Genomic DNA, 24,141 nt, shown 5'->3' with positions numbered 1-24,141 from the left:
AACAACGACCTGGGCTTCTTGATAGCTACTTACCCTCTGGGTGGTGAAAAAACTTTGGATATCTCTTTTCTTTTTTCCTATCTACAAAGCACAAAAGGGTCAACAATATCAATTCTGAGACCAAACGAAATACTAATATGAGGCTTTATTATTTAGTGTTTCTGACTGCCACTTCAGTCAATTAAATGACAGCATCTTGTCTCGCAGGCTCAAGGGTGCATTGGAAAAATTGGAAATGTATTTTTCACTCTTCTAGGTGACGAACATAGTATAGATAATAATACAAATGAGTTTGCAAATATATTGTGCAAAATATTTTTTTCAAACAAGCACTAAAAATTAACAAAATATTGGCGGGGACAATTGTGTCTTTTGCAAACTTTGGTTGTGACTAGTCCCTATGGACCATATGCAAACCTACGCCCTTGTATAAAATGCATCTCCAACAAGGATTGCCACAAAAAATTTGGTGCACACATTTTTGGTCATCCAAGGATGAAAATTTCATTTTGTCCATTACTTTGATTTGTGACCAAACACCTGCAAAACGAATGGATTTTACCATGGAGGCCGTGTCCCTCCTGCAAAAGTAAGATTACACAACCCTCCCCCACTTTTTTCCAAATGGTGCATTGCCAACATCAATACAAAGTGTATACTCATACTTTTATAGAATATTGGGTGGATTTGAGTCATAATTGTTAATTTTTTGATGTGAGAAATCACGTGACGATATGAAGGCAATGAAGATTCATGTCAGTGGAATGAATAAACTCCAGTGTGCAGTGAAAATTCTGGTAAAAGGGAGTTTAAGTGGGTTTTCACTCCCCTACATCTTGGTCATAACTTTGCTAAGTAACAGATGCTTGTGGTTTATTAGGGGAACAATTTATGAAATTTGCTTGGCTTTAGAAGCAGGAGAGGCATTATTGAGCAACAACTGAACTTTAAACAGGCTGTCATGATGGATTTGGCTCATTGTGAGCCATGGAGCTCTCTCCTCAGTCCTTGTGTATCGACTACAGCGCTGTAAGGCTGACACGGCTGAAGATTGTGTGCCTTGCTGCAAACAGCGAAACTCGCCCAATTCAGCTTACTTCCGGAATAGTTTGCTGTTATTGCTAAATGTAGCAAACTGACGTGGGAATTTATGGGTTTTGTGGGGAAAGATTACAAGATGACCAACAGGCTCCTCAATCACACCAAACATTTGAAGATCAAGTCACCAAGCTGACCCAGCCACTTCCTTTACAGCAATTCTGAACTACCCTCTGTGATTATTTCTGACAGGTCTTTGTGGTTTTAATGGCCGCTGATGAATTCTCATTTTCTCACCAAATGTTTTTACAACATGTGGCCGGTCACTGGTGAAGTTCTCCCAAAAACAGAACAGCCATATTGACACTGGCATCACACAACTTTATCCGGAGACTTGTATTTGTTCACATCCTCACCCAAGTCCATAGGCACAGAGGATACGGCTCAGTGAGAGGTTTCCGAAGAGGGATTAACTGCTTGCTGAAAGCTATGAATTAAAATCGGACCGCTAGAAGACTTGATTTCCCCCCTCCTCCTATAGACCAATTCCTAATGCAACAAAATATTATAATTTGACATTATCAGGCTCAGGAAATACACCATTCTACGTTTGTTGCAAATATTTCCTCACGTTCCTCAGAGAAGAATAAGGACCATGCAAGGCAGGAGTCATTTCAGGGATCCGATCCAGGACTGCAGGAATATAGTTACTGGAACAGCAACGATGACATCACCCTCTTAAAACTAATGGCTATTATTCAAAAACATATGTCCGCCGTCCACATGTGTAGTCCATCCCCACCCCTCCCCCTGCTCACTTGTTGACTGAAAGAAAACAATTGTTTCTCTGTTTCATTTTCCTTTCAGGTAACCCCCCCCCCCCGAATGGTTGATATAGTCTTAATCGCGAGCTGCGAGAGGCAAACAGCCCAAGGTTCTAGGCGGTTAACAGCCAGAAGATTGATATGACTAATCTACCCGTTTGACTGCGATCCCAGAATTCCAGAGGAGCCCGGTCCCTTACGCAGCGTGCCGACTCATCCCTCTTACCCTGTCCTGCAGACAAGCCGGAGACATTAATGGTGTGCACTGTAGCTCAGGGTCAGTTAAAGAGCCAAAAACATTCCTGTATTTAGAAGTCTTTGTAAATGTCACACACTGGAGAAGCTCTGGTCATGCTGGTGTTGTATTTTAGAAATTTCAAAATCCAGTCCAAACTGTGTTAAAGAGTATGGAACTACAATAAATCATGTTCATGTTGCATTTCAAATGTGATTTGTATATTTGCTCCCGCTTTATGATGGCTGACTGAGCTGTCGACACAAAATCCTCCTAAATGACCCTTTTAAGTTGCTGGCTACTGGTGGTGCCCCATAAAACAGAGAATACTATACCGTTGAATACAAAGGACACTTTTATAGCAGTCGGGGCCAAGGGCAGCAGCTTTGAAAGCCTATACATAATAACAGAGAAGTGCCTCACTTTTTAAAACCTTGAGACTCAGCCATGGTTCAGAGATCCATAAAACCAAACGTTTGGACCTGGTGAGGAGAAATAAAAAATAAAGTCATGTTACCATGGCTTATTTACTGCCAATATTGCACTATAAGTCTTCATAACACTTTATTGTTTCCTCCTGTTAATGTGAGGATCTGGAGTTGCATCTTAAATAGACAGTCCAAAAGTTCTCCAGATGTGCCTTTGAAACGCAGAGGGGAGAAAGAGAGGTAAGTAGAGCCTTCTCTGGAATGGAGTTATTAGTCACAGACTGCTTTCACTGATCTCAGAGGTCGTTGGGAATCACTTTTCTGAAATGTTAGGGTGGTAAAGTTTGTACTAGGAAGTACTTCTGAAACTGCACAGAAAAAGGTTTCAACACACAAAATATTATCTGCAAACTTTTAAGTATATAATAATACTTATTGTCAAAAAAATGACATGAAAATGCCAAAGTTCACCAGTGCTTTTATCAGTGCTTTCTGTACCCGGCCTGAGCCATTCAGATCCATTGGTTCCTACTGAAGATGTAATATTTCAAAGAGGTTCACAAATATTGCTCTATTTTTAAAAAAGGCTCAGTAATTTTCATTATTAGCTAAGAATCCCGCCTACATCGACGGGTACCATCTGCAGTGGAAAACAAGTACCCAGCTGGGAAGGACCAAAACCCGGTATTAAACAGGCATTGGTGCTAAATTATTAAACTTTTTAAAGTATCTCCTCTTCTCTGTGTCGGGGCTGAACTCCTCCAACTACAGGACCAAAACCCGTGTGTGTATGTATACACATACAAACACACACACACACACACACACACACACACACTCACACAGAGAAGTCAGCGAACAGCAGATCAGAGAGGCAAATATGCTCGTTGCTATAAGTGCAATGAAACCTATGCGAGTACAAAGCAAATACGTTATCAAAACCACTGTTCAACAAGGGATATTTCAATCTGCTCTGTCGTGATGTTTTAAACAGCAGCATGCTACCTCGGCGTGTTACAAGCTGTCTGTATGTGGTCTAACTGTTTAGCTTAGCTTGCAGAGTGTTTTAAGTTATTGTTAACGTATCTATTGTTGTCTCGTCTGTAGATATCCATCCCTACCTGCATGGTATCAAAAGTGAGTGGAGTGGCGCTGTCCCGTGCAGAAATGAAGCATTCGTCTACTGGTGCTAATGGCAACAGCATTTTGGTCCTACAGTTCACAGAATTCTGTCAGTAATCTGACAGAAGAAATGAATATTATGTATCTAATAAAGCAGACTATGGTGGACAGTCAGTAGTGTTGTCTACTGAATTTATGATTAAATATTCATCAGCATCAGCTTTTGTTTTTCTCTCTCTATCCAATCTGACTTTCCAGTTTGTCAACTTAGTAGCATGTTCCCACACAGACTGAAACCAAGTGTGTGCTATTAATATTAGACAGGTAATAGAATACTTTGCTAGCCTCTGATGTGGAAACAATCAAAATAGTACTTCATGAGCTTTGTCAATTGGAAGGTTTTGTTTGAGACGACCAATCCAACAGGATGTTTTGTGCAGATCATCTCCTAATAGGTCAAAGCTGGATCTTGGTCCCCGGTTTTTCTGGGCCTCGATTGAAGGCAGCTCAAGTAATGATTAGAAAGCTAAGTCCACATCTGAGATGTATTTTCCAATACCAAAGTCATTACTGGAACCAGATGGGGCAAAACGTTGGTCCGTTTGATACTTCCTGGTTTTTAACAAGCCTTTTTATTGACAGAATGGGTTCATGTTTTGTTGTTTACGCATGTTGCACTGACATGATGGATTTCAGCTCGTAAAAGTTTCTACATTAAAACCTTTATCATCGGGTTACTCAAATCTATGTTTCTTGTGCAGGGAAAAATACAAGCTGCCTCTGTCATTTGCATGTTACTGTTCATGAACGGAATGAAGTGGAACGGGGAAAGTCGTGCCCGTTCAGCATGGAAACCATATCCGTCAGCACAGACTTTGTGAAAACAAATCTTTTAATTTGGGCAGCGCCGCCATTTGGTTAAGAAAGCATTTGAATTCACTATCAGCATGAGCTGTTAATGATGTATATCTCGGGATTAGCATTTACACACCACATACCAAGGCAGCAACAGCCTGTGAAACCACAATGAACCTGTCAGAGAGATGGGGGGTGGAATAAAAACATGCGGCGAACATGAGAGATCCTTTGGTGTGGAGATCTGGCAATGCCGTACTTTATCTTCCCAAAAAGCGTTAAAGTGTTACTTTGGCTGAGCTGAGAAAAGAGTGCTCCCTGTTTGACATTATTGTCATAGCAGAAGCTGGCTGTTTTGGCAATGTTTTAAGAGCAGTGCACGCACAAGACCGAACCGATGGTTTACGGTAATAAAAGAGGTCTTTGCAAGAGGGTTTTAAGATGACAAAGGAGTAGAAGTAACTACTTTAATATGGCTTGTATGCTTTTATATACATGCTGTATTTTCTTTTATTATATAGGTGGCATATATATATATATATATATATATATATATATATATATATATATATATATATATATATATATACACATACCGTGGTGAGATTTCCTCTACACTAATTGATTTTACAACAATGGGATTACAAAAAGAAAATCATTTTTAATTTTTTCATTAAAAGTGTTGCACACATTTTGACCTGATGCTTATGCCATAGGGTAAAGTCATGGGATCACCCACATCATTAAGTACATCTTACATGTTACAGAGCAAATGTCTGTAACATGAGAATCCATCCTCTAATTGCTGAAATATGTCATTGGACTGAAGTGGTGGACCTATACCAACCAACCAACATTGCCGTAACTATACAAATCCGTGAGCAAAGATTAAATAACATAAGAGACACCATTCACTTTTACATATTTATGTAAAATTTGTATGTACATGTAATAGGCAGCAATGCACTGCTGACATTCAAATTTGAAACTAAATAGTTCTAAAAAAAAAAAAGACCAGCAGCAGTTGAGCAAAAAACAAACCAGAAAAAAAGAGTTGACAATATTTGCACTTTGAAAAAAATGTTCTAGCATGTATGACTACAAGACATCTTCTATTACCAATGAGTACTGATTGCTGCAGTGCCGACAGCGCGCAACAAGACATGCCAATGTTAATTCATGATGCAGATTGGTGGTTATTCTCTTAAGATATTCCAAGTAATAAAAAGAAATTAATCAAAAAAAAGAAAAGGGAATTATCAAAAATATTGCAGTCTTTAGTTTGACAAAACAATCAGACGGCGACACCCTCTCATCAAGCAGTCAATAAGCTCCTCAACAGGAACTCTGTGCGGAGCTGCTCTGCAGCCCACAGTGTGTACCTGCAACTGCCAAGTCTGTCGACTAATCACTGGTTTTATGATTTACTATTACACTATCACAATGAGAGAGATGTAAAAGAATAGCTGAATATTTTTGTTGATGAGAGTCAGTAGATGAGAGGATTAATACCACTTTCATGTCTGTCGGCTAAATTTGAAGCTAGAGCCAGCAGACGGTTAGCTTATGGCATGGCTCTGTCCAAAAGCTCACTAATTAACACATTATTGAATTTGTTAAATCGGTACAAAAAGCTCTAGAATGTATGGGTTTTTACTATTGGACACTATATGTTTACCCCTGCTTCTTGTCCATATGCTAGGCTAAGCAAACAGCCTGCTGATTCTAGCTTCAGATTCATGGTACGGACCTGAGAGTGGTATCAATCCTCTCTTTGAGCTCTCAACAATAAAGCAAAAGTGTATTTTCAAAATTGTCCAACCATCCCTTTAAAAGCAAAATCCACTGACCTGTTGAATGAAAGTGTAACAAAAGTATCTACATATAGTGAAAATGATTTCAGTAAGGAAGGGCTTTTACTACGATGAACTTTTCTTAAGAGGAAGAAAAAGAAACCCAACCCTTTTTGTGTGGTGTCATCACACACCACAATCAACTAAAACGTAATAATGGGCATTTCAAACATCTGTAAATATACAAAGATAGATGGATATATAAACAGGAAAATAGAAAGCAAGTTTGGGATTTTTAATGCTTCTGCAAGTTCATATGTAGGATGAGATGCGACCGATAGTGTGTGTGTGTGCGTGTGTGTGTGTGTGTGTGTGTGTGTGTGTGTGTGGGGGGGGGGGGGGGGGTCATTTTATTTGAAGACATTCTCAAAGGCGGGGCATTTGTAGGTCTTGAGTTTCTTGATGGCCTTTTTGAACTCTTTGCTGGACTTGTCCCACTTGTGGATGCCCGTGAGGAGGTACTGCTTATCCACTCTGCGGCCCATGATTAGATACTGGTTCCCCAGGTTGTCCAGCTGCTGGCAGGGGCAGTCCGCACCGTTCTTCAGGTACAACACCAGCGTCTTCAAGTCCTTCTTCTTCAGGTTGCCCTCTTTCAACATCTTTTTCCTCTTCTGCAGGGTTACCTTGCGGTCCGTGTTTTCTCGCGTCACCTCCTTGATCTTGGTCTTGAAAGCTGTGTTGGAGAAAAGTAAAAAAAAAACAAACAAAAAAAACAGTTACATCGTGCTTAAAGGCGGATGAGTTCTTATACAAAATGTGTGGTCTTATCACACCATTGCCTCTAAAGACCGCTAGTTAATATTTTACGAGTACAAAGTGTCACCCTAGCAAAAGGAAACACGATAAAGGGCATCAGCACCTTCTTTTTGGGGACAAGTATACAAATGTGATTCTGTAAAGGTTTAGTAAAATAATCCACCTCCACTGGAATATTTAATTTACTGCCTTTTCTTTCCTTTATTTCCTTTACAATGTATTTTCCCTACTCTTAACATTAAATGGTTTGATGCATGCACCTCTTTATTTTCGACACACAGCCTATTCCTTCAGATTGAACGCAATTTAACTTCACAGATAGTTGCATATATTTCCACCTCAACAGCTGATGCCATCAAGCATATCCCCTAGAGTGCCTTGCTCCAGGGAACCATTCCCTGAATCGAAACAATCACAGGCATGACTGACTTTCTACACAGCAATTAACAAGAATCAAGAAACATTTCGTGGAATAATTGAACTTTGACAGACCGTCATCGTTAATTGATGAATATATGAATATTAAAAGAATGCACTAGCTAGATTGTGGTTGATTACTTACCACATTAAGTAACTTTTTAGGAAATACTGAATTGAGTATTATTAGGTGACTAGCATTATCCACAGCAAGACTGGCCCATTCACTGTTATAGGGGTGAGAATTACTGAAACATTTTATCTTGGTATATGTACATTTATATCCATGTATATTGTGAGATAATATATTTTCTGAAAAATCAATTTGGAAATTGTTGATTGATAAAAAAAATTCACCACACTGATGCAAAGGTCAATGACTTATCCACAACAGCCTAATACACCAGAGATCATAAAGGGTATACACATGATGGTTCTCACAGTAAAAACATTAATATATATTATATAAAGTTGTTTTCTTTCTACATTTCATCAAAGTTTTGATGAGGATCATTAAAGTTTGTTATGACCAAGATATGTACTGAGTGGGACATTTCACATTTAAAAGTAAACCTAGAAAACCTTTTGAATTTCTGTAATGCATCTGAGAGACACATAGGTTTTTCAAGTAACTCCAATGTAAACCCATCCGTGGCAATATTAGATGCTCAGAGCCACTTCTCCGGTGATCAGGTGATGTAGTATTAAGAGCGACAAAGTCCACATAGGGAGGTTGTGGGGCTGGATGGACGGGTCAAGCAAGCGCTGGACTTTCACCCAGGAGATCGCTGTTTGTATTCTGTGTGAAACCAAAAGTCTACTTGTAGTCTTAAGGCCTTTACACGTTGTTGTTTTTCATGCGATTAATGATTCATAAATCATTACATCTTTTAAAAAGGAGTACTTTCACACAGAACAAGAATATTATACAGCAAAAGATGCAACATCATTTCTTTTTGATCAACCAATCACCTCGTGAATAACACAAATATTCAAAATGTACACAGTATTGTACAGCAACATGGAGGCTCCTTGGTCCAAACCAAGAAATCAAACTTTGATTACTCCTTTCGTGCATACCACATCAACTCCTTTTGTTCTCACCTTTCACAATAAAAGCCCAATGCAATAACACTGTGTAACTGTTTACCAGACGGAATTCTAATTCACTTAAGAGGAAACTGGTTGAAATAGCTTAGCGTAGGCTATACAACAGTCTCACTCAGAGGGACTGTTAAATGCTACTCTGGGTCAATAGGATCCCATTAGTTGGTCCTCTGCCTGGACAAATCTATTCAAACCTTTACTGAAAAATTGCTGCAACTGTCGTAATTTTGCATCGCAACCAAATTAGCATCGCTGCCGGTAAGGCTTTTGATGCAAAATATTCACAGGCAAGTATTTTGCATTTTCATGTTGCTTATTTGTCACGCCCCAGTTTGTAAAGACTGTGAGTTTTTATTTAATGACAATAATGTATAGCAGTAAGCCAGTGCACACTGGCTTACTGCGATTTTGACCTCCCTCTGACTCTCAGGCTCGTTTTCAGATTGACCATACTACTCCTGATTGTTCACTGAACTCTATTTAATCTTCTAATCTCTCATTCCTCCAGTTCGCCTTCTGAAACAGAGCACGAGTCCGACTTTGGTGGTCCAAATCTCCATATGCCTCCCCTCCACGCAGTACGTCCCCTCGTTTTCCACCGACATATAGCGATGTGTGTGCGGCACGGACGACCTTGTGACACGGCTACGTGAAGAAAAAAACTTGCAGCATGCTATGTCTAATCTAAGTGACGGAGCTGGTGTCAGGATAAATCATGAGTCATGCCGGAGACAAAAAGTCTTGTAACCTCTACATTACAGGGAACAGCCTGATTGAGCATGGATCATTTTCACACTCCAGCAAAGATCTGGATAAAACTTCAACTTCTGTCTAATTTCCATAACAGTTTCAGACACCAATTCCCTCTTGACTCACTTTTCACAGAATCGTGCTTGACATAAAAACCTGAATTGGCACTTTAAAAAAAGCTTCCACCGTCTCATCTTTCTTTTGCGCAAGAATCTCCCATTGCTAATTAAGTGTTAAAAAGAAAGTGGACCTGTTTTTCCCAGAATTAAGAGTGCACATGCTAGGGATTAAGACTTTTATCCCCTGTCTCTAGTCTCTCAAATGAGCCTCTGTGAAGAGGCTTAGTGTTCAGTGAAATCAAAATGGGCAGCATTCATAATTAGTGAGTCATAAAAGAGAAACCCTGGCCCACCCCTGAAAGGACTTCGTCTTGATAAATCCTCCATCCTCGATAATCCTTTGATGCTATGAACTTTCTTTGCACCTTGTGTTGTTTGAGAGCTTAATCGCTTCAGCAACTGCATACAGTAAGAAGTTAACGCCAAATGATTGAACACTTTTAACAATGCTGTCCTTTGCTAACAGAAACTGGCAAAATCTACACATAATTCCTTAATGTGCAATTAAGCAAACAACTATTTTCCCTGTTCGTAGACTGCTACCAGCTCAAAAGGCCAATGAAAAGTTGCCGTGGACTTTGGTGAAGTTGACTGCAGGCTGGTCTCATCCAGCATTCCTAGCAAAAGCTACGGAAATTAATGTAGATATTCGTAGATATCCCACACAATTTTTACATATCTTGTCCACGTAATCTTGAACGAGGATGTATAAAGACCTCTGAATCACACACCAGGCGGGACCAAGAAACAGCTATCAACAAGAAGTCAATGTTGATGTTTTTGTCACGTAACTTTTGTACTTCAGTAACGGGACTTACATGGAAATTTTAACCCAAACAATGATCTTTCCGAAACCTTATTTTGAATAGACTAGAAAGTTGTTTAGTCTAATTTCTAATTTCACTTATTGTTAAACTAGATTTAGGTATTTATGTACGACTGTAAATTATTTTTGCTTTTAAAAATGTCAAGTAATGCAATGTTACAATGGTTGTTTGGTTCGGAGGACTTCCCTGACCCTCGACCTGATTTCCTCTGCTGGTTCAGAGGCAGAGGACCTCCAGCTCCCAGGGAGTCATAAACGCAGCAGGAGGGCGTGTACGGCTCCCCATTCACAATAATGGCAACTCAAGTGATCTGATAATCTGAAGTGATCAGTGCTGGGCTGCCCTGTTGTTTACAGCATTAGCAAAGGAAAGGAGCAATTTGGCAACGACAACAAAGTGAGCTGTCCGAGGCAGAGGAGAGATTTAATTGCAGGGCACTGGAGTTTTTTGGGACAATGAGACACCATAAAACCTTAAGCACAGAGATAAATTGCGGTGGGAACAAAGTGTTGAGTGGGATGAGCTGTAAATCTGTTACCAGCTGACTGCCGCTCAAAATGGGATGTGGGTGTATAGGCATGTGTGTGTGTGCGCTTGTGTGTTAGAAGGAGATTCATCAGGCTGAAGAAGAGTGTTGGACTGAAAACCTGTTCCTTGTTACAGTAACTCTGAAATAACTCATCTAACTTACAAGAATCTTTCCTCCTCTGCCAGAACGATTTCACGTCCAACCACCTTAAGTCAAAAAGCTGTATTTATTTATTTGTATCCAGCGCATCATTCTCCGTTTTTATCAGGGTAAAAACCGCCAGGAAAAGTCCTATGCGCTGGAGCAATTGATGGGAAGCAATTATGCAGGGCGTTAAATGATAGAAAGTGTATTATCACAAAGAAACTACTTCACACTTAACTGTTACCGTAACTGAGAACAGACCTTTCGCAACTTCCAGTAAGTGAGTTTTTTCAGTGCAGAAAAATGCTAATTCACTGCCAGGGTGGGGGATATGATTGGTCCGTGCAGATTAATTAATACTCTGTGTTTTTTTCATCCCCGTGTTCCATGGAGAAGAGCAAGAAATCTAGCCATCTATCTATCTATTTTGTGGTCTTGATAAAAAACATTTTTTTTTTTGAAATGGTACGTCTGCTCCTAAAACTGCTGCTACTTACCGCGTTCGTCCACTTTCAGTAAAGTCAAAAGTAGCAGGATGCAATCAGAACGCTGGTCTAATCTTTCGTTGGAGGGATAAAACACACCGTGATTAAAGCTTTTATTTTTTTTTCCATCTGCATATTTTCTTTTTCCTCAAGACAAAACATTTACTCATGTTTGGCTTCAGCTGCTGTCAGATTTATTTATATAAAACTGAACTCCATTGGCTACACTGGAAAAAGCAACAAACAAATCCCTTAGCCTAGCTGGTGATATAACCAGTGATGCTATCTCTGTGCATTAGATGTTTACTCACTGTAATCAACTCCTACACCACGCTGAAATCACAGCGACGTTTGTTGCATTCCAGAGGAGGCTGGCCCCTTGTGGGTTCAAACCTGCAACGTAAGCCGCGCAGAGTCTCATCCTCAGCCTGGTACTAAATCTGTCTGTGTATCCTCACATGTCAGCTGGTTAGGGGGCTTATGACAAGCAAGCAAAACAACATCTGTCTTCATCCCAGATGAAACAAGCCCATTATGTGCCACTCTCCTCTTGGCAAACCGGGACTCAGACTGAAAAAGAAGGCGAGCCCTATCACCGCAGCATAAACAGCAAAGCAATTCGTTAAACAAATGCTTTTAACTTTTCCTGAGAACATCGACGAAAGTCTGTTTCCAATGTGCATCCAGTCTATGTTTGCCCAGAACGGCACCTGGAATTCAAGCTGCCACAAGTTTTGGTCCAGCCAGGGAATCAAAAAAATGAAAGCCTAACAGCTTGCATCTTGCATGCATCATGCGCATATCACTCCTGGAAGTCATCCTAACTGCGCTTCAGTTGATGTCTGTGTTTTTAATTGAAGTCAAGACTTTCCTACTGGGTTTCTCATTTCCACAACTAAATCGAGTGCCCCCATCAGCTAAACATGTTCCGTCTTTCCTGGATTGTTAATGTTGTTTTCTGTCTGGTTTCCGATGCCCTATTGAAATGAATATTTTCACGAAGGTTGTCTTTTATAGCTCTTAAATGTTCAAATATTCCATGACTTGACCAGACGTGTTCTTGAATTGGAAAAACTACACGACCACACAACTAAGAATATGCCACACATTACTTCTCAGATAGTTATGTGTCATTATTGTTTGTTTAGCGCAGAGAGTTTTCTCCCTTTCGCGTTAGCAAAGACAACAACAATTGCCTAGCTTACTGAAAGGGCAACATGACATGCAGTGGATTTTGAGAGCGACCATCACATGAGTAGAAGACATGTCCTGTTGCGCTTACCACATTGGTAGATCAGCAACTTGTGTGTTGTACCCAGTAAAATAACAGTTTTTCTAAAAGGAGTCTGGTGGCTTAGAAGAGAGCATAAATGGCCCCTTCCCTGTTGGAAAGCCCTGTCTGATGGCAATATAAAGTGATGAAAATAACTAAATGAATTAACTGACTAAATAGCATACACTTACACTGATACTGATTTTCTTAGGTGGCTAAAATATGTTTTGCTGTTGGCCCCGACCACAGCTGTAGCTCATGTTGATTAGCTTGGGTGCAATCTACTGTAGCTAATAAGAATACACTGACTCTGGATACCTCATAGAACCCCACTTCAAAACTTCCAATTCATCCCTTTAGGGGTAAAATAAGGGTTCTCTAAAATATATTTTATTCCATCAGGATTTAATAAAAAATATATATATTTTGAATAAATCTATATTTGAAATAGATGTTAATGAAGAAAGACATTTAATGCCCCCATGTGCAGAAGGTATTCTGGAACAACAGTCCGTCCTGAATGCGGAACAAACATCCCACTTTACTACTGCGAGGACCTGCCACATAAAAACTTTAATGACCCCAATTCATTACTCACAAAACATCATCCTCTGCCAAAGCAGACATTTGACCAAGAGATAATACCTCACATGTAACCTTAACATAAACACCTCTTCATTAATCCAACCAAAGAACATTGCTGGCATGCAAGAAGTTCTATAGAGTCCACTGGAGTGGAAATAGCAAAGTATGATCAGAAACTGGGTGCAGTTATGGGGGAAAAAACGCATCTTTGCATACTTTGTTAGGGATTTATGGACTGTTTTAAAGCTTGAAGATGGAAGATACAACTGATGCAATCTCATGCTGCTCTTCTGACTTCATGGAGCGCTGTGATACATGTCAAGGTGCAGCAGACTGGGGTGTGTGCATTTGCATGTTGGGTTGGCACAATGTTGCGTTGGGTGTTCAGAGGGCGCTTACCAAACTCGCTGGCACACATGTGATCAAGCATGGCATCTGTTTTCATTTCGTTGTCACATGGAGGGCAGACGGGAGAGAAACCTGTGGGAAATCAGCGGAAAAGAGGGAAAATATCAAATGTGAGTTGCAGCGATAGCAGCAATGGATCATTCACATGGCATTATTCACGTCACCACCATCTTGGCATGTGGTTAAAAGAACAAAGAGGGAATCAGGAAGGAAAGAAAACACTCATTTCTCATTTGAAATGATGGGGAGATCATACCCACATTGCCCCTTAAATTCCAATCTTAAATGTCTGCACACACACCTAACCTCTCTGCACACAGAGATACTATCTAGTGTCTGGTCTCTTGGGGCTTCGTAGGCTCTGATGACCTGACCTTAGTGAGGAATGTCTTCAGCTTTTATAGCCAGCTGTAACCAAGAGCTGCAGTTAACATTCAGCCTCACTCAGTTTCCTAATGGAGTTGTCCACGAAGCTCAACGGTGATGTACGCACCTTAAATATATATAAAACAAAGAAATAAATGGTAATGATATTCAATCCAAGCTTGAAGGAATGCTCTGAAATTTCCCAAAATATCCCCATAATAATAGCCGGCCCAAAGCCAAAAAAACAAGACAAAGAGCCAAAATGTGTTTTTGCCAAAAAAGGAATTCAGTCTAGAGGCATATCTGCGAATATTTTACCAACACGATTTTTCATTTCTTTTTTCTACTATCGCAAATGGTCGCTCCATGCCAAACAGCTGAGTTCACTTTCCAAATCAACTTGGACGCTGCATCCTAATTCATCTAATTCAAACCGAATGCATTTCAGTGTCACAGCGTGGACCTGGCTCGATTGAGTGGGGGTGCCGGTGACTGCCAGTTGTCCATTACATGTGTTTAACGAAAGCTTGTGAAACTTACACCCAGGTGTGAAGAGCTTATGAAAACAGACACTGTTTACAGAGTCACAGGGTCCCTCGGCCCATTTCAGCCTGGCTCTCCTTTAAATCAATTATCACCGCGGTAAGCACTCTTAGCTGACCTCTATTAACAGTCATTAAGGGCCATGACTGAGAAGATTACGGTGCTTTGGTTTTGACTTCATTAACTGCAATCAACATCAGATATTATTGCTTTCCGGGGAGAATATTAATGGGAGAAAAGTGACATCCTGTGACCCTCCGGAGTAACAGGCCTGACTCTGTGTCCCGTCCGCGGACCGCCGGCTTTATTCATCATCTGCGCTAACGACCAGTGATAGCAGGTGATGTCTGGAGAGCGTGGCGGTCTGTGTGGTCCCTGTTTTCCAGAAAAACGGGCCCCTGTCCGTCCATACCACCATGTCAGTCAGTAACACACCCCCCCCCCTTTCTGCATTCGTGTTCACTCTAGAGATACAGTGAGTTCTGTGTGAAACGCTGGAAGATCCACAGTCCCCCCATTTATGGCCCACTTCTTCAGCCAAAATGTCCTCAGGTGGTGTATTTACAGCTTAGGACTGAAATATAAGTAAGTTGATTCCGTTGGTGATGGAACCCCCCCTCCGTCTGTTTCACGGTGAAAGTGAATGAGGCGGTTGTACTTTTCCTTTCCTGGCGGTGTCCACCTCACTTAGGTGATAAGAAGGGACACCAAACCGAGGCTTCAAACCAAAACTATTCGGAATGAGCCCGAGCTTTATCTTCCCCAGACATGTTGCTCTTATTCATGTCTTCGGGGGTTTCTCTGGTATTTGTCAGCTCGGCCCATTGGATTCGTGCTGTTGCTACCCCCCCCTTTTTACAGATGCTGCACGAGGTGTCTGACTCTGTTTCATACCAACACACACACACACACACACACAGTGCCAACAGATTTGGGGAATTTGCAGCCAAGGAGCTATTAGTGATGGCCTCCAGACTGGATTTTAACACGCGTTGTTTGGACACTGTGTTTTTCGAATTATGCTTTTCCATCTTTCGGCAGTTTTTATGCATTTGCAGTGATTCTGCGGTAGAAAATGGGAATTATTAGATGCAGGTATTCGCTGCTGGACTTCCTCCGAGCATTGTACTCCAGCTCAACAAACACCTTGGAATAAATCACTACCATCTGTTAGAGCTTTTTCAATATATTACTCTAAGTCGATAGCAAGCTTTGTGAAGTTCACAAGGAAGCTGGAGTTTGGCAGTTTAGAGATTGAAAAAGAAAATGTAACCGCATGAGACTTTCTATAAGGACCGTGGGGGGGGTTAACATTGTTAAAATGAGATCAAATCCAGGGTGTCACAGCTGATTTCCCCCCTAAAAGGTTGTATGCGGGTTGTTTGTGTTGGGATTTGCATCTGCAAGCACACCTTCAGCCCTGAAACAACATTCTCAGGCCCATTTAACTGCACGGGTGTCGGCTTTTACATAGGGCCAAAGTGGTGGCTGTTTGTTTTCTCAGTGAGGTAGTTACTCTGAGGTTAGATGGTCAATCTTTGGTTATATTAAGGAATCACAAATGGCCGCATTGTGACCAATTGACGGCTAAGTAATCGGTAGTAATTTTTTTCTTTGAGTCATTTATCAAGCAAGAAATGCTGAATGCTTTGCTGCTCCCATTGTCTTTATGAATTGAAAGTGAGAATGTGCTGCTTCTCTCTGTTTTACACAGTATCATATCTCTAAATGTGACTACTTTGAGGCCACTTTGAACTCGTGGCAGTGTGGAGCAGGCTTTGAAATGTAATTTACTCCTCGACGTAGGGAAATAAGATTTACACAAAACATTATCGAAAACATCAAAACACCAAAATCTCAATTTAGTTTCTGGTCAACATTTTCTGGGGAGGGGAGTAATATGTGTCACTGCTCATGACCTGTTTAAAACCCGGTTACAGCCCTGGCATAGGCAACATGTGACGGTTTACTTGTCACTATTTTCTGGGATTTTATAAGCCCAAAAAATTAATCAATTGATAGCAACAAAGTGAATCCATTATAAGTAAAAAAAAATACCACTTTTTTTTCTTCAACCCAAAGTAAAGAAATCTGGTTCATCTACCACGAACCTTGAGCCAGGCATTAAAACCAGCGGATGTCCCAACGCAACACTGGTAACATGTATGCGATGGGTATGTTACATGTTGCTTGATAGTTGGGTAATAATTAACACCTGTCAAGTGTGGATTACCTGTCGGCTTGGTGGCCTCGGTCGAATTGGGCTGCGTCATGGCGACGCACAAGTCGCCTTGGGGAAACTTGTCGCACGCGAGCATCTCCGGCCAGGGGAAGCCGAACGCCTCCATGATGGGGATGCAGCCGTCCCGCACGGCCTCGCACAGCCAGCGGCACGGGTAGGTGGGCCGCTCCAGGCACACGGGCGCGAAGAGCGAGCAGAGGAGGAGCTGCGTGCCCGGGTGGCAGTTCTTGTGCACCAAGGGCACCCAGCTGCTGGCCTGCTGCTTCACCTCCGCCATGGTCTCGTGCTCCAGCAGGTTGGGCAACAGCATCTGGTGGTAGCCCACGTTGTGACAGAGCCGCAGGTCCTCCGGGATGTCCACGCACTGGGGAGCCTTGCCGTAGCTGCGCCCGCCGGTGTACACGTCCGACTTCCAGCTGAGGTACTCGTACTCTGACGCTCTGCACGCCGACACGAGCGCTACTGTCGCGGCCAGTCGTATCATCCTCCAGAACGATTCAGAGGCAGACCTCATGGTTTGTTTTGTGTTTTGTTTTGTTTTGCAGCAAAAGCAGCAGCAGCAGCGGCAGCAGCAATCAAATGAATGCAACTCAGCGTGGCTCGGACAACACTTACTTCATAACGAAATTTAGAGTAGAAACAAAGTTGGGGAGGGGGGGGGGGGGAGGGAGATGGGAGGCTGAGCTCTGCTGATCGATGCGCGTAAAGCGTGTTGAGTTTTCTGGTTTGGGTAAAGTCCACAGGCACTCTCCTTCTGGCTGCAGCCACCGTCGCGCTCCTCTGGTGCGTCTGGCTCCCTGCGAGAGTTCGGGGAGGTAAAGCGCTCTTGCCTGTGCGGAGGTTGGAGACAAGAGCGGATTGTAAAGTTCCGCTCTAGCCAATCGGAATGCGTCTGCGCCTTTTGGCACTCTGCTGTCAGTCAAAACGCTTAATTACACAGTGTGTAAAAAAAACTCTCCAGGAGCCTCCCTACCCGTCCTTTTTACTCCCCTGCTTCTACTTCTTTTGTCAAAAAACAAATACAGAAAAGAGAAAATCAGAATGGTAAATGGAGGCACACACATAGACGCACACATAGGCACCTGGGATTGCGGTTTATACATTAGTTCTCATGTAAAGTGCACAGAATAAAAGTGCCCAGTCCCAAAGTGTGGTGCAGGGAACAAAGTGGGTCTCTGGTGAGGACTAAGGAAGTTCACTCTAGTTAATTAATGCTAATTTGATTAATGATGATAATGAGAAGCCTCAGTTGGTGCCCCCTCTCTCTGTGTTCTCATTTTATTCAGTCACAGAACTTGTTTAACAAAACTTAGAGAGAATTATTTTTATCTTCTAAAAAAAGATTTGAACTTTTTTCTCAAGTTGCATATTTTATGTATCACCTTGCTATTTTTCTAAAATGTAACATCAATATTGAAGAATATAAATGATATGAAATATGTAATTTTCGGCTGCCATTTTTGTTTGGATTAGCAAAAAGAGGAGCAACCCGGTGAAGGAGTGACACATCTTCATCATGCAGCTGACAGACTTTTTAAATTTTATTTAGAAAAGGATTCTAATACCTATAGAACTGCAATGCATGTACACCCTCTGTTTTATTTTTTAATTGCACGGTATTTATCTTTTGAGAATGTGATGCTTGGATAATGATAATACATAAGAGTCATAAACTGGGTCAAGGGCTTCATTTCATTCCAGTGGTTTACCTAAATGTGTTGCAGGAACACAGTGAGCCCCTGTGGATATTGAAAGAGAGACAAACAAAAGGAGGAAATAGTATTTCTACTGTTTATTAAATGAACTGTTCCTGCAAGAGAACGTAATAGATCAAATTGATTTGTTTTACTTTGCGATAAAGTTCTGAAGCTCAGAGCCAAGTCTTATCTGACAATAAACAGTATTGTCAGATTGGGGGGGTTGGTGATCTAATATAGCTCTGTTTGTGCTTGTTGGCCATGCAAACGTTGTCGAAGAACTTCCTTATCCGGCCTCCACGCTACACAGGCTAGAGTCAATTTGCTGAGCCCCGGGTGTCCATCTCCTCCCAGCTGAAGGTGTGAATTCTCTCTATTTAAATGAAGGTCAATTTGCATTCCATTGTGTTGGTAAGAGTTCTCGCAGAGCAGCAGAAAAAACACACGGCACTTAATTTGATTTGAAGTGTGGATGCGTTTAGAGTAATAGCTTTGCTGAGGTTATTCATCAAATGAATGTGTTCTACAGCTGTTTCCGCGTACCGCAGAGGAACGCCGCTCACCTTCGTCTTCTTCTGCTTCTTGAACGGAGGCCGGGAGAAGAAAAAAAACATTCTGCAACAGCATGCGGAATGTTAAATGCATTATGCAGCATGGATGGATAGTGACAGATGGCACCGTAATCAAAGTTTGCTGGTTAACAAAAGTGTGTCAGAAAATTGCTCTAAATCATTATTGAGCTATAATCAAATCAGAAATCAGGGCGACATGAAATGCTCAGATCGCTCTTTAGTTAGACGATCTATTGACTGAGACCTCCACGTAGCGATCTGTATGCCAAAGCGGTGATGTGTGCAGAGAAGAAGGCCAGCTGATTCTCCAAAGCACTTTAAAGGCGACACCTGCGGTAACATTTCAAATAAACGCTGATGGTTTAATAAGGGTGGCTGTGTTTTTTGGCGATGATACACAGACAGCTTTACGGGCTGATGGCATCCAATAACAGTTTGTACATAGATGGTTGCTACGACAAACATAAAATTTAGGAGACAAGAGGGTTTGTTTTTTTCCCCTCCAGACTAGACCTGGCTTTGCTCACATGCATGAGGAAGCCTCCTGTCAGGAGCAATAGGCCTGCTAAAAACCACCAGCGGGACAGCGACAAGCCAAAACCTCTGTGAGACAAAGAAAGTGCCGCGAGCGGTGAGGTTTGCATTTTACTTTCCATGTGAGTGTACGGCTAAGAAATGAAGAAAGAAAAAAAAAAAAGCGTCTGCAAACAAAAGCAGATATGATTGTTTAGGTGTGGATGTCACTGTTATCACGACCACGTTCCCTCGCCCAAACTCTGTGCTTTAACAGCGTGTGACTAACAATAGTACGGCTAAATATTTGGACTTTCGGGCCTCTGGGAGGACGGAGTGCTCCCAAAGACCGGGCCATCTTTATTCACTCGTGTTTAAAGTCGCAATCTCGCATGTATCTGTGCATGCATTGCCATAAAAAGGCATTTTGGGCCCACGCAGAACGAACATATGTGTCATTAAGCATCTGTCATCAGCGGGCGCTGGCTCAAACACTGGTCCTGCTTTAGAGAATGCCGACGTCAGCCGCAGACCGACGAGGTGCGTGCACATGGCCGATGCTAAAATGTAGAAATAACAAGCGCGCCTGCTTTATGTCAGGTAACACCAGCAGAGTTATATTCTAGTACTGTATGACATTGTTTCATTCAGTGACATTTTGTTTTCTCTCGAGTATCCTGAGCTTCATAATGAAGAGATGTGTACTTGACTTGACTTGACTTTCCACGAGTAGCTTTGGAAGAGGGGTTGTCATGGAAAACACATAATTGCTACATTGTGTAACAGGCTTGTCTCAAACGGTATGATTCTCAACATTTAAATGTGTTGAAACATCAATCTGGGGAACTTTCCTTTGACTAATGACTTATTTTGTTTTCAGAGCGTTCCTCCTGTCGCTCTTCCCTTTAGCTAATTGACCTTTGAGCTCTCCTAATGGCGTCACCACGTTTAAAACAAAGTGCTTGTCGGGTTGCATGGTGTTTGAACCTTTTCCAGTGGCATATCATCACCAAACAATTGCTTATACACATCCAGCGGTTACATAGCAACACCATCAATCATTTGGAGTCGTGTTGCTGGACACCTGATGAATGTTAATCCAATATTGGCTCTCTTTTAGCTGTGTTTTTGATCTCTCTACCAGCTGAGGGAAATACCGAAGTTACCCTTTAAGTCTGAGAAAAAGAACCCCTCATCGGGGCTTATCTAGGCTTGCTTGTGGAAAGTTTTAACTTGGGTCTCGACCCAGCATGGCTGTGTAATGTAGGATTGAGGGTTTCGTAGCTTGACCCATATTACTAATTAGTGGGATCAAATTATATGATATTGGCCCCACAGACATACAGGGCATTGCTGGAGTGCTCATTTAAAAAATAACCATTGTCCTGTACTATATAATCAGAATTGACCGTGATAATAAAATACATTACAGTTGGTATTATTGTGTGTAGTGCTTCACATGAACTCAAGGTATAAATATAGTTGCATACATATTTCTGAAAAATCTCAACCAAGAAATAAATAAATCAACACTTGCTCTTCATCATGAAAAACTAAACTTGCTTTTGCCTCTGCTGTAGGTTTAGAATAATAAGCACATATAAAAAGTGGTCAAGAGAATTAAGAAAGCCTTTGGGTTTTTTCGTATTTAAAAAAATTCGGCTTCACCAAATGCCTCACGTTTTTCTGTCCAGCTACTAGTGCTGATAATCAAGGAGAATCACATACTCTTCAAAGGGACTCTTCCCAAAGACGGTGAGCCACAGTGCTCGGCTGCCTGTGATGACTTGCCTGGATGCACAGCCCTCGCCGTGACTAATGCAGGCAATTTGTGACATTTGGTTGCAGACGAGTAGGAGAAGAAAAAGCGAGGAGAAAAGCGAGAAGAAGAAAACACACTGCAGTTACTTCAGCTTCATGGTGCTTCTGCTTCTGTGTGCTTGAAGACCGAGGCCAAAATACCTCTCACATAACTCATACGTCGTGCTGTGGAGGCAGCATTACCGCTCGGCAGGGGGCAGAGTCAATGCTTATCTGGCCCACGGAGAGTCTGAGAGTCCCACTCATTGCCCCACAGCTCATTGTAGGCTTCAGAATGTCACGATGCTGCATCCCACACTGACGCATGGCTGTTTGTTGAGAGTTAGCGACGAAATGCTTTCATGCTTGATTTGAGGATGTACTTTCGCTCAGTCCGTGTGGACATATGCTGTTCAAGTAAGAATTTGGAGTGGAAAATGGAAGCTTTTTTTGTGGCAATGCCCCCTTATTCATTGTGGACAAGCATGACCATAGAATAAATAAAAGAAACGGAGGAAATCTCTTGTCTTGCACAATATGTGCTGCTCCTTCAGCAGAGGATTGATGATAAATGTATTTGTACACACACACACACACACACACACACACACACACACACGTGTGTGTGGAACACACAAGGTTTCCTCTGTGCTTTATTAAACTAGTGCGTGCAAGAATCACTTATCTGCAATTCTGCAAAACCACAATACTGAGAATGCAGACCTGGCCGTCAAACTTTGATTACGTGCATCCCTTCTTCTGTTTGCAGATATCTACATTGTGAGCCAGCTTTCCTCTTCAGATGGCGGCCATTTCCACTGCAGTTATGAAGCTGTATCGACGACCGATGAAAGGGCTTCATCATGATTCTATTTGTGCTTCCAAACCTGCCAAGATTCCACGAGAACATGAGAAACCCATCATGAATAATTGTCTTGACAGACACTGAGTATACAAAAAAATGAGACATCACGGTGAAGGAAGTCCAGACTGAGTGCATATGGTTAGGAGAGGGGGACTTTAGCTTAAAGTCATCCATCTGTGCAAAAATTACATGGACTTGATTTCAGCTCCAGCAAAGCTCCATTCATCATCATAATTTATGGCATTAATTTACAATTGGGTAATTGTCTTCTACTCACTCAGCATGAGTCCTAATCAACAAGGATTTTCTATTCAATATTTTGAATCTGCTTTTGGTGACTTTTGCACTTTGGTGGACTTAAATGGCATTTAGAGGAAACTGCTGTGGAAATGTGATCATCAGAAATGTGCCAAAGTGACATCAGATGTCTTCTCACATCTCAGTCTGGCCTGTGAATCTTTCTGTCTTCTGCGTTATAAGCCGTCACTGGAAAATGTTTTGGAAAAGGGCCGCCGCTTTCAAAAAATACTTGGCGGGTCGATTGGATGAACCACCTGTCAATCAAACTCTTGCAGTCGGGAGAGGAGTGAAAAGATCGTTTCCATGGAGAAGCATTCAGTGACGTTCTTTGCTCTTCTTTCTCTGAAGAAATACTCTCCAGTTCTGGTGTTTTGGCTTTGAGTTCAACTTCGAATTGCACTGTCAGTCAATAAGAGATCATGCAACAGTGCTAACGTTGGAGGGAATATCCGAAAATTGAGAAAGCTAGTATGTTAGCTGTGTCGCACCACTGAAACTAGTCAAAAGCTATGGCAACTCTTTTGTGTATAGCACACATGTATTTTGTGAGAATTCATTTTGCTGTGCCATTTTCTGGTGTCTGCATTGCGAGATGGTTTGCACTTGTGTTAGCTCCTGTTGGTGTACAAATATGTTGATGGCAAAATTTCATTTGACCAACAAGGGTGTTTATAAAGGTTATTCATTAGTCATGGTGGCTCTTATATTTGTAGTTTTGTCCATAATTTTATCAGTTATTACTTTTGTAGATGGCGACATCACTAAAAGAAGTCTGTTGGGGCCAAAAACACAAGCAGTCAGAAGATCTTTCTGGTTTTGAGCAATCCCCCAGCCTAGAAAAATATATTTGGATGAGAAAACAAAAGTGTCCTGTAATGTTATTATCCAAACTTTTGTTAAATGAAAAGATTGATACCAATGCCATGTCTGCAAAAATAAGGCCAAAGCCAGATGGTTGGCTTAGCTTCTTATTTTACTGGGGTTATGCGCTGCACTGTTTCTTGGCTGGGAGCAGTGACTTCCTGGAGTCACCGCGGCTTGCCTTGTAATCATATGATAACGATGATTGAATTAAGCTAATTCTCACCTCCAACGTACCAACTGTAGCTGTACTTCTGTACTGTGTCTTCTAAAAGTTGCAACACATAAAAAGCAGTTTTGAAAATAATGAAAAAAAGAGCCTGAGAGGAGGGGCTTTGTTGGCTATTTCGATTCCAGAAAGTTACAAAATTTGACAAAACAGCCTCCTCAATTCCAACATTGGAAAAGTGTTGGGGGAGGGATTTTCAGGCACTGCTTGACAACCAAGCAAGCACTTTGTTTGCAGCACACTAGCCCCATTACAGTCTTATTACTTAGCAATGATGGAATGCTCCTGCGATCACTCAGTGTTGTGCTGTGTGACTTGGTTTCTATAGGTGGTGATGTAGGCTTATAGAAAGGCTTTATTTTCACATGTTAAATAAAGCTTTCCATTTTATTCTA

The 24,141-nt window shown here is 41.5% G+C and overlaps 1 protein-coding gene and 1 long non-coding RNA gene across 2 annotated transcripts; one reads left to right on the top strand and one right to left on the bottom strand.

The window, feature by feature from the left end:
• Positions 1-5,412: 5,412 nt before the first annotated feature.
• Positions 5,413-17,780, bottom strand: sfrp1a (secreted frizzled-related protein 1a). Its single transcript, XM_068703935.1, has 3 exons — positions 16,901-17,780; positions 13,750-13,830; positions 5,413-7,031 (listed from the first exon to the last, which is right to left on the bottom strand). Exons 1-3 carry the CDS (start codon positions 17,421-17,423, stop codon positions 6,706-6,708), a joined length of 930 nt encoding a protein of 309 aa, XP_068560036.1. The 5' UTR covers positions 17,424-17,780; the 3' UTR covers positions 5,413-6,705.
• LOC137867374 (uncharacterized) lies at positions 17,135-24,141 on the top strand. The gene is made up of 2 exons (XR_011102169.1): positions 17,135-17,330; positions 22,261-24,141. It is a non-coding gene; the product is annotated as an uncharacterized lncRNA (long non-coding RNA).

This window comes from Cebidichthys violaceus, unplaced genomic scaffold (assembly GCF_023349555.1).
Source record: "Cebidichthys violaceus isolate CVI_PGR_0920_01 unplaced genomic scaffold, fCebVio1.0.p SCAF_9, whole genome shotgun sequence".
Taxonomy (NCBI): Eukaryota; Metazoa; Chordata; class Actinopteri; order Perciformes; family Stichaeidae; genus Cebidichthys; species Cebidichthys violaceus.
The sequence above is the reverse complement of the archived record's forward strand: the minus strand, read 5'-3'. Positions and strand labels throughout refer to the sequence as shown.